Source organism: Paroedura picta, chromosome 1 (assembly GCF_049243985.1).
Source record: "Paroedura picta isolate Pp20150507F chromosome 1, Ppicta_v3.0, whole genome shotgun sequence".
NCBI lineage: Eukaryota > Metazoa > Chordata > Lepidosauria > Squamata > Gekkonidae > Paroedura > Paroedura picta.
Window position 1 is genome coordinate 112,366,704 of NC_135369.1, and position 10,188 is coordinate 112,376,891.

The following is a 10,188-nucleotide window of genomic DNA, read 5'->3' on the forward strand; positions in this document are numbered from 1 at the left end:
CAATAAGAAAAATGTACTGTGCAGGCAAGACTTTCATTTCAATAGTGGCCCATCCTTTTTGTTTATATTTTAAAAATATTATAGGCATACTACTATTATTTAAATTTCACATATTTCATGCATTTCTAGATTTTGTTTGCACAGTGTAGCCAATCACAAAACATTCAAGAAAATCCAGGTTTTATTTTTTAAACAGGACCTTTTTAAGGTTATTGTTAACTATGCTGAACATGAGATGTTCAAAAATTATTCTAGCTACACTAAAGAACAGGCGTCAAGCCAAAATGGAACTCCTCCAGTTCTTATTGTTAGTTTTAAAATACTTAAAAACTGGGCATTTTCTCTAGTTCAGATGCCTCTAAGATTCCCCACATTTTAGAATATCACTAGTCTACTTTTAAGTAACTGAGTAGCTGCAATCCCAAGGAACGCATACCTTGTGTTCTGCATTTACTGTATATAAGCCGCATATAAGCCGACCCGCATATAAGCCAAGGCACCTAATTACACCACAAAATGCTGGAAAAAACGTATTAACTCACATGTAAGCCAAGGGTGGTGTTTGGATATTGGCTTTTTATCCTTTCCTCCCCCCCCCCCTGTTTTAGCCAGGATGTTTTTCATTTTTTCCACCCTCCTCCTCCCCTCTTACCCCTCTTGCCTTTTTATATCCAATCCTGTGCTCCTTCCCTGTGCTCTGTTCCTGGTGTTCTGTTCCCTCTACTTTTCATTCCTTTCTCTAGGGGCATTTCCTCCTTCTAGTCTCTGTTCTCCCTCTGAGACAGAGGCTTCAGAGCTTCCTGCAACACGTGTTAGCCACGTGCTAGCCTTTTTAAGTGAGGGGGGGAGGTGGAGACTGCTCTTTCCCTCCTAGGTTTGCTGCCTCTCTATTTCTTCTTGCCTCTATTACTTAAGGTTACTTGTTCCCCTACCCCTACCCTCCTATCTTATCTGGCAGCTGTTTTTTTAAATACTCGCATATAAGCCGAGGAGGACTTTTTCAGCTTAAAAAAGGGCTGAAAAACTCGGTGTATATGTAAGTATATATGGTAAGTTCAAGCCATGTTTGCAATAGTAGGTAAAAACTACAATACCAGAAGTCTCCAGGCCACCATCAGCCGTCGTCTGCAGAAAAAGTACACAGACATTGTATATCCAATGCCTATGTGAAGAGACCCCAGCTGGCTGAAACTATGATGAGGAAAACCTGAGGAATGGGATCATGGAGTTGATCTGATTAGAACTTATTGCAACCAGAGTAACTGGGAACATCTGAGCTTAACTTGCGTAAAAACTCTTAAAAATTTGACAGTACCTTATTCTATTGTTAAATGTCATTCATCATTAGGTTAGATAATTCTTACATTTTTGTTTATTGCCCCTAATTGGAATAAGATGGAATTATTTTTTTCCTATAGGTATATGTGGTGTGGCGATCATAGGCAGATTGAGAGCCCTCCATGAAATTGGAGGATATCAAGTACTGGATGTAGGTTGCTTTGCGGCTGACTTTTCTAACTAAAATTGTACAACTACAGATCATGAGGATTAGGTATTAATTTATTAGTTAGATAAGATTAGAAAATTAGGAAGAGAAATTGGTTGGGGGGGTAAGGCAATAGTGAAAGGCAAAGTAAATGTTAGTGGGTCAGAGTATGCAGTTGAAGAGAGATATTAGAATGTTAGATGAGGTTGGGGCCAAGAAATATTAAGGTAGGACTGAAGAATCTAGTAAGGAGAAGAAAGGAATAGGATGTTGAAAGTTATGATTAAAATATAAAAATTAATTGATATCTAAATTTGATCAAGGATGAATGATTTCGACATAATATCTCAAACAGCTACCAGGGGAAGTGGGATCATGGGAGGAGGCCTGGAAGGGCCAGAATTCCCAACAATTAGAGGTTATGGCAGTGGGAGGAGATATGACAACAGAAGAGGTAAGAGATGAAACTGTCAGAATGGGTCTTGCCACCAGTTTCCTCAAGGTTGCACCCCATACAGCTATGCTCATGCCCCTTCTAATCTCTGCCTCATGAGGTTGGAGGCTAGGAGAACTAACCCAACTCCAACACTGATGTTGTGCAACACCATATTGATTAACAAGTCCCCAAATCCACAGGCCTATTTTGCGGAGCATGAGGTGAACCTTGTTTGCATGACTGAAATCTGGGTGAGGGTAATTCGTTCTCTAACCACTCTCAAAGATGGGCACTCAATTAGTAGTCAATCTGATATTAGCTGTGAGGCATTCATAAGTTATTTTGCAGATAAAGTCTCATCATTCCACTATGACCTTCTATTCACCCCTGATACAGTAAGGGAACTGGAAGCTCCTTGGCCACCTTTGGAAGAGATATTTGATGGCTTCACTCTCACAGACTGAAGTAAATAAGCTGCAAACTTTGGTAAGGTCAAACACTTACCCTCTTGACCCCTGTCTTTCTTGGCTGCTCAAGACAAGAGACAGGAGAATACAAGCTCCCCCCCCCCTTTCTGGAGGTTGTTAACCTCTCTCTGAGTTCAGGAGCTTTCCTGAGGGAGCTGAAGGAGGCAGTGGTTTGGCCATTGCTGAAGAAACCATCTCTGAGCCAACTACCGCCCAGTCTCGCAACTTGCATTTCTGGAAAGATGGTTAAAAGGCCTGGTGTGGACCAGTTACCAGAATACCTACATGAAGCTTCAGGTTTTTAGCCTGGCCATGGGGTGAAGATGGTCTTGGTCACCCTAATGGATGACTTCTGACACTAGCTGTATCAGGGCAGATTGACACTGCTAGTATTATTAGATCTTACATCAGTGTTTGATCTTCTTGTTCATAGCATTGCCAACTCTGAAATTAGGTGGACTGCATTGAAATGGCTGGTTGTATTGGGGGATGAACAGTTGTACCACTGTCAAATCCTGTGCAGGGTTCCATAGGGTGCAGTCTTGTCCCCCATGTTATTTAACATCTTCATGCACCCTCTTGCCCAACTGATGCTGATAAGACCCAACTCTACATCCTAATAGATGGCCAGCCAGATTCAACACCTGAGACATTTGCCAGTTGCTTGGAAATAGTGATGGTCTGGAGAGCAGAGTCATCTGACACGAAATCTTTCAAAGATGGAGGTCCTCTGGCTGGGTAGGAAAGGGCCAGGAGAGAAAGCATGCTTGCTCGCTGTAGACAGAGTGCAACTGATGGTGGCACAATCTGCTAAGAATTTGGGTGTGACTCTTGATGCTTCTCTATCTATGAAGGCTCAAGTCATTAGAGTGGCATGGCTGGCATATTACTATCTTTGCCAAGCTAAGCTAGAAGAAGAAGAAGAAGAGGAAGAGTTGGTTCTTATATGCCGCTTTTCCCTACCCGAAGGAGGCTCAAAGCGGCTTACAGTTGCCTTCCCATTCCTCTCCCCACAACAGACACCCTGTGGGGTGGGTGAGGCTGAGAGAGCCCTGATATCACTGCTCGGTCAGAACAGTTTTATCAGTGCCGTGGCAAGCCCAAGGTCACCCAGCTGGCTGCATGTGGGGGAGTGCAGAATCGAACCCGGCATGCCAGATTAGAAGTCCGCACTCCTAACCACTACACCAAACTGGCTCGCTACTAGTGCCCTATCTGTCTCTAGAAGTTTACCTCTAGGCTGGATTATTGTAACTCGCTTTATATAGGCCTGCCCTTGACCATGATCCAGAGACTGCAACAGGTTCAAAATGCAGCAGCATGGGTTCTCACCAAAACACCATGGAGAGCCTTCATCCAGCCTGTTCTTAGGCAGCTGCATTGGCTCCCAATTGAATTCTGGATCAGGTTCAAAGTTCTGGTATTAACCTTTAAGGCCATTCACAGCTTGGCCCCCACATATCTGAGGGGGCCTGCCTGACTATGCCTGACTGACTATGCCCCCCAAAGAGCTTTTCACTCTGCCAATTCTAAAAGGCTTGTGGTCCCTGCCCCCCAAGATGTATGCTTGGCCTTTTCACTCATGGCTCCAGCCTGGTGGAATGAGCTCCAGGAAGACCTGTGGGACCTTCAGGAGCTTTCACAGTTCTGAAGGGGCTGCAAAACAAAGCTCTTCCGCCAGGCATTTGGTTGGGGCCAACAATTTACAAAACAACATCAAACTGGTCTCCTCCCAGAAGGCCCCAAAAGAGTCCTCCTCCTGGAATAAAAGAATAATGGATATACAATGTAATATCTGCAAGTCAGCTTATATTAACTGTTTTAATGATTAATGGTTTAATGTAGTTTATACTTTGTAAACTGTTCCAAGCCAGTACCCGGGAGGGGCAGTTATATAAATCCAAGTATAAATAAATAAGACATCTAGCAGGCCTGTGGAGATGCAGCATATGCTTTTCTCAATAAATTGTAACCTGCAGACCTGAAGAGCAGAAAAGACATGTATAGTACCTAGTAGTGAGAGTGAAATGAAGAGTTCCTCTTTCAATGTTTCTGGGAGGATGCAGAAAAGAGAAGGAACATGACAGAAATACATATAGCTCCATCCTTAGGTATTCATGTTTGTTTATCTTTTGTCGCAGCTGAGAGTACCATCTCCATCCTTAAACACATTGTGTAGAGACAGCCAAACCTTTTTGATTTTATCATTATTGAGCCACTATTGAACATAAATACATACCGTGACTAAATAACTGCTTTGCAGCCTTTTAAATTATGTCCATAATCACATCAGCACTTAATATTAAATAGGAGCTTGTCTCTATACTTTGTTTGTCTTCAATTTCCTGGCTTTTCTGGATTTCTGTGCCTCTGCCAGCAGTTTTTTTTTCTCCTCCTGCTAACTTAATTCATCATGAATATACCCATTTTTGGCACCTATTATTTGCAGAGACAGGTTAATGTAACAGTGATCCTTCTGTGCAATTAGCAAAAGGTAGCCACCAACAGCTGCAGGTTTGAAAGGGCTGTTTCTAGTAAACATTTTGCTTCAGGGTTTTTTGTCCTCTCTATTTGTGTCTCTAGGGGATTTTTGTTCTAGGTCTGCCATATGCTCTACTCCACAGTGGATACAGCGGACTGTTTCTTATTATCCTGGCTGCCGTTTTCTGCTGCTACACTGGCAAAATTCTAATCGCTTGCCTGTATGAAGAAAATGAAGACGGGCAGCTCGTAAGAGTGAGAAGCACGTATGAAGACATTGCTAATGCCTGCTGCAGAGAGCTATTTCCGAAACTTGGTGGCAGAATTGTCAATGTGACCCAAGTGATGGAACTGATCATGACATGCATTTTGTATTTGGTTGTGAGTGGGAACTTGCTGTCGCATAGCTTCCCAGCTCTCCCAGTGACTGAGGGAACATGGTCAGCGATTGCATTTGTAGCCCTGCTACCTTGTGTGTTTATCAAAACTCTCAAACTTGTCTCCCAATTTAGCTTTCTCTGCTCCTTGGTCCATTTTGTTATTCATTTTGTTGTGATAACTTACTGTCTGACCCAAATGCATCGGTGGTCCTGGGCAACGTTCAGCTTCTCTGTGGAATTTGAGGATTTCCTTGTTTCAGTAGGAGTGATCATTTTCAGTTATACGTCACAAATATTCCTGCCTACCCTGGAAGGGAGTATGAAACATCCAGATGAATGCAGGTTCATGTTGAATTGGACTCACTTCTTGGCTTGTGTCTTCAAAACATCCTTCGCACTGACCGCCTTCCTGACCTGGGGTGAAGAAACAAAGGAGGTCATTACGGACAACCTTCCATCAGCTTTACAGACCTTAGTGAATTTGTGCCTTTTAATGAAGGCTCTCTTGTCCTACCCATTGCCTTTCTTTGCAGTGACAGAAATCTTGTATGCTTGTGTAATCCAGAGGAACTGGAAATCCAGTTCCAAATTGACATTGCTTGCTGTGATTTTCAAAAGCTCTATCCTTTTGTTAACTCTGTTGATGGCTGTATTTGTGCCCCACTTTGCCCTGTTAATGGGCTTAACTGGCAGTATAACAGGTGCTGCAATGACTTTCCTCCTTCCTTCACTTTTCCACTTAAAGCTTAAGTGGAAAAAGTTAATGTTCTTGGAGAAGTGTGCAGACATTTCTATATTTCTCTTGGGCATCTTTTGCAGCTTAGCTGGTGTTGTGTGCTCCATTAAAGGCCTACTCAAAGTATTTGGGCAAAAGTAGCATGATTTCTTCAAAGCCCATATTTTGGATATTGCAAATTTTAAAGTAAAATCCCAAATGAAGTATTGTTTTTATGTCTTCATGCATGCATGTAGATTTTTAAAAAATAATTCACTTCACATTCAGGACAGTAAGTGACTTACACTGTCATCCTGTTGCAGTCAATGTATGTACATTGTCCTGAGCTGACCTTGGGAGGGCAATTTAGATATTTAATACATAATAATAAATAATTAAAAGGATAGAACTCCTTTTAGAGTAGACTTATGTTGTCTTTTCATCTTCCAAACATGAACTCATAGGTTTAGTGCAGGGGTAGTCAAACTGGCAGGGGGTTGTGGGAATTGTAGTCCATGAACATGTGGAGTGCCACAGTTTGACTACCCCTGGTTTAGTGTGTATATACAATTAGTAATCAAGCCCGCTGTAAGATAAATACAGTGGGTGCTAGGTAAGGGAGCCCCCGGTAGCCGCGCGCAGTGCGGCTGGCGGGGGCTCCCTTGGCCGGCAGCCTGATGCGTCAGGAGGCGCAAAGCGCCTCCGATGCGTCAGGCCGCCGGCAAGGGAGCAACTGTGAGCTGCGCTCCACGCGGCTCGCAGTTGCTCCCTTGTTGGCAGGGCGGGAATCGGCTTGGCCGATGGTCTGTCCGGAGGAAGGGGCCAATCGGCACCCTCCCACATCCCGGACAGAGGCTGCCCTAACTCCTCCCACTAAGCCCTTATGGCTTTATTTAGTCCGCGGCGCCCATGGCGCCGCGGGCTGTGTTAAGATGAGCAGAATCCAGAAAATGTTGTAATTGTGCCTAATTATCACTATACTCCTCTAAATATTAATGATAAGCAGGGGACATTCAAGAACTTGTGGGGCATATCTCATTTAACGGTTGAACCTCTTGTGGTGCAGAGTGGTAAGGCAGCAGACATGCAGTCTGAAAACTCTGCCCATGAAGCTGGGAGTTCAATCCCAGCAGCCGGCTCAAGGTTGACTCAGCCTTCCATCCTTCCAAGGTCAGTAAAATGAGTACCCAGCTTGCTGGGGGGTAAACGGCAATGACTGGGGAAGGCACTGTATTGCCCTGTAACTAACCACCCTGTAACAAACCACCCTGTATTGAATCTGCCATGAAAACGCTAGAGGGCGTCACCCCAAGGGTCAGACATGACCTGGTGCTTGCACAGGGGATACCTTTACCTTTTTATCTCATTTAACCCACCCACCCTATTTCATCTTGACTTTCCTTTTTTAAAATGGGCTTTGCTCCTAGTATACTGAATTAAAAACAAACAAACTGAGTTATCACATTACAATACTCCCACATTGTAACACACAAGACTGCTTTTAAAAACAAAACAAAGCATATAAACAGGAGCAGGCTGTTAATGGAATATGGTTTAACCTCATCACATGATATATCTCTACATATCCTGTCATCATCATCAATATATCTAAATCTCAATATGGCCAAACCTGTGGTTACTTAAATCCAGATACATTAGCCATGAACAGACAAGACAGAGCTTTCTATTAATCTAAAATAAGCACCAGGTTTTTAGAAAAATCTGAATTCTTAAAGAAAACATTAGATCATTAAGATCTCTAAAATGAAAGCAATATATGTGGCTTTAAGATACAAGTGCCCTTTCTGGCTATTGCTAAGCAACCACAAGTCTTAAAGCAGGGGTAGTCAAACTGCGGCCCTCCAGATGCCCATGGACTACAATTCCCATCAGCCCCTGCCAGCGAATGCTGGCAGGGGCTGATGGGAATTGTAGTCCATGGACATCTGGAGGGCCGCAGTTTGACTACCCCTGTCTTAAAGTCTTGTTTTCAGTTAGTACAGAGTAGGATGAAGGTGAAAGGCCCTTTCGAGAGTTGTTTTGGCCTTTGTGGCCTGGCCCAGCAGCAATCACTGGGCAGGTAACTACCACACAACTGGCATGACTCATCCAGGCCTATATGCTTGCTTCTGTTCAACAGCAGCTACCGTATGAGAGCCAGTGCATTGCAGCAGTTAGACTTTTTAAACAGAATCTGGGTGACTTGGATCTGAATCCCTACTCTGACATGGAAGCTTTACATACCTAGAAAAAAAATGGTGAAATGGACATCTTAATGCTCCATGGAATTACAAGCATTCCACACAAAAATCTTGCACTTCAGGTGCAATGCTGAATGCACCCTCTGTTTGCTGCATGGTTTGGGAAGGCTGCTAAAATCAGTTACCCCCTATTTCATGGGAGGCTATTCACAGTACCCTACAGTGGAAGCTAAAAAGAGTCATGTTGGCTTCCTCCACTGTTTCCTGCCTCAAATAATGACATTTCAGATCTAACCAATGCTCTGTGTCTCCCCCTGTCCTGTCCCTCTTCCCCTCCCCTTCATACTATATTAATTTTACTTTGATTATGATCATATTACAACATGATTCTGCAGTAGCACAAACACACACACACCACTTCCTCCATCTCTCCCTCCAGCATTAGGTTTATTTTTTGCATTGTGAATATGCACACCAAATATGACTGCCCCCTTCCACTTCTCTCCCTCAGAGGCATGATTTCCCCTCCTTTTCTCTTTCTCTTTACTGACTGAGCTTCCCAAATACTGTGTTTTCTTCTTTGCTGTCTATCCCACCCTGTCACAATATAATATTTTGCTTGCTTGCTCAGCCCAGGAGCCAGAGAGAAGGAGTGGTGGCCCCCTTTAACTTCAATGGTATCCCAGAAAGGCCAGGTGAAATCAGGGATTGAAATTTCTTAAGTAAAACCAGTACATGCACAGACTGAGGTACTTTCAGGTTCTTCTATTTAAGGTAAATGAGAAGTTCTTAAGTTATTCAAGTTTACTTAAAATCTTTATGTTGAGAAGCTTTTGTTCCAGTGTTTTCCCAAACACTCCAGTACTTTCTTGAATTATTCTCTGGCACTTGATTTCCAGAAGGCTGGTACACTCTTTCCAGTAGCCAAACCCTTTATCATGAAACACCAGTACCCATCTTGAATTTCAAACTGACTCTAAAAGCAGATTTTAAAACCGCCAGATGAGGGATCTCTGCACACTTCAGAGCTAACTCCCTGTTTGGGTAGGGAAATTCTCCTTTCACTAGAAGATCTATCTCTTTTCTTTGGCCCGAATAGGAGACTTAACCTATTTTCCAAACTTCTTTGCTAACTTTCCCCCCAGTTCTTCTGTCTTTGTCAACTGGCTTTCAGTCAGGGCTGAATTTTGAAAATGCCAGTACTCAACTCTTCTCAGCTAGGGCTGGAATCAGCCTTTGTGTCCATTGCTAGGCAATGACAATGGTATTGCCAGTTCTTGGTTTCTGTCAATAAAAGGTAGGGCCAAGGCCTTTTCCTGCATTGTGTCAGCCTATGAAGGAGGGATTCACTGGTGCTAGGGCTAACAGCAACCGCCAGCACAAGTTCCATAACTCACCCAGGCTTGCTACTATTCAATAGCAAGCATCATATGTAAGCCATTGTGGCATAGTAGAGTGTCAGATAAGATCTGGTGAACCCTGGTTTGAATCCCCACTACTCCATCAAAAATTGCTTGGTGACCTTTAGCTGGTCACAAACTCTCAGTCTAAAATACAACACAGGATTGTTGTTAAGATAAAATGGAAGGGAATTATGTAAGTTGCATTGAGTTCACAGTGGGAAGAAAGGCAGACTATAAATGTAATAATGATGAATATAGCTGGAGATGGAGAGAGAGGCTGTTTTCACAAACAGTAAATAACACACTATTCAACTGGATTTTAATATGTGGAATGGCAATATCCACTTGTAGTCACTGAAGTGCATTGAAACATCATTATTTAGCATGTGTAAAAGTACCCAAATAGGTTAGTTGGTGAGTGGAAAGAACAGAAGGAAGCAGGGACAGGTGAAAATAGTGAAGTGCCCTCCACAAGTCCTTGCGGGGTCCCCACCACACAAATGAACTTGACCCAGCATCTAGCACTGCAGAACTCACCTAAATTTTGCCTAGGAAGAGGCTACTATCAATTGAGAAGGAAAGAAAAAGTAAAGATTGGGAGGGGGAGGTAAAGGTTAGT

General features: G+C 43.1%; 1 protein-coding gene across 1 annotated transcript in view; it reads left to right on the forward strand.

Moving 5' to 3' along the window:
- LOC143824679 (vesicular inhibitory amino acid transporter-like) overlaps positions 1-6,127 on the forward strand; it is a 31,601-nt gene extending 25,474 nt beyond the window's left edge. The window contains exon 3 of the mRNA XM_077312208.1: positions 4,973-6,127. Within this exon, the coding sequence (XP_077168323.1) occupies positions 4,973-6,127 (1,155 nt within the window). The remainder of the gene's footprint in view (positions 1-4,972) is intronic.
- Positions 6,128-10,188: the final 4,061 nt, after the last annotated feature.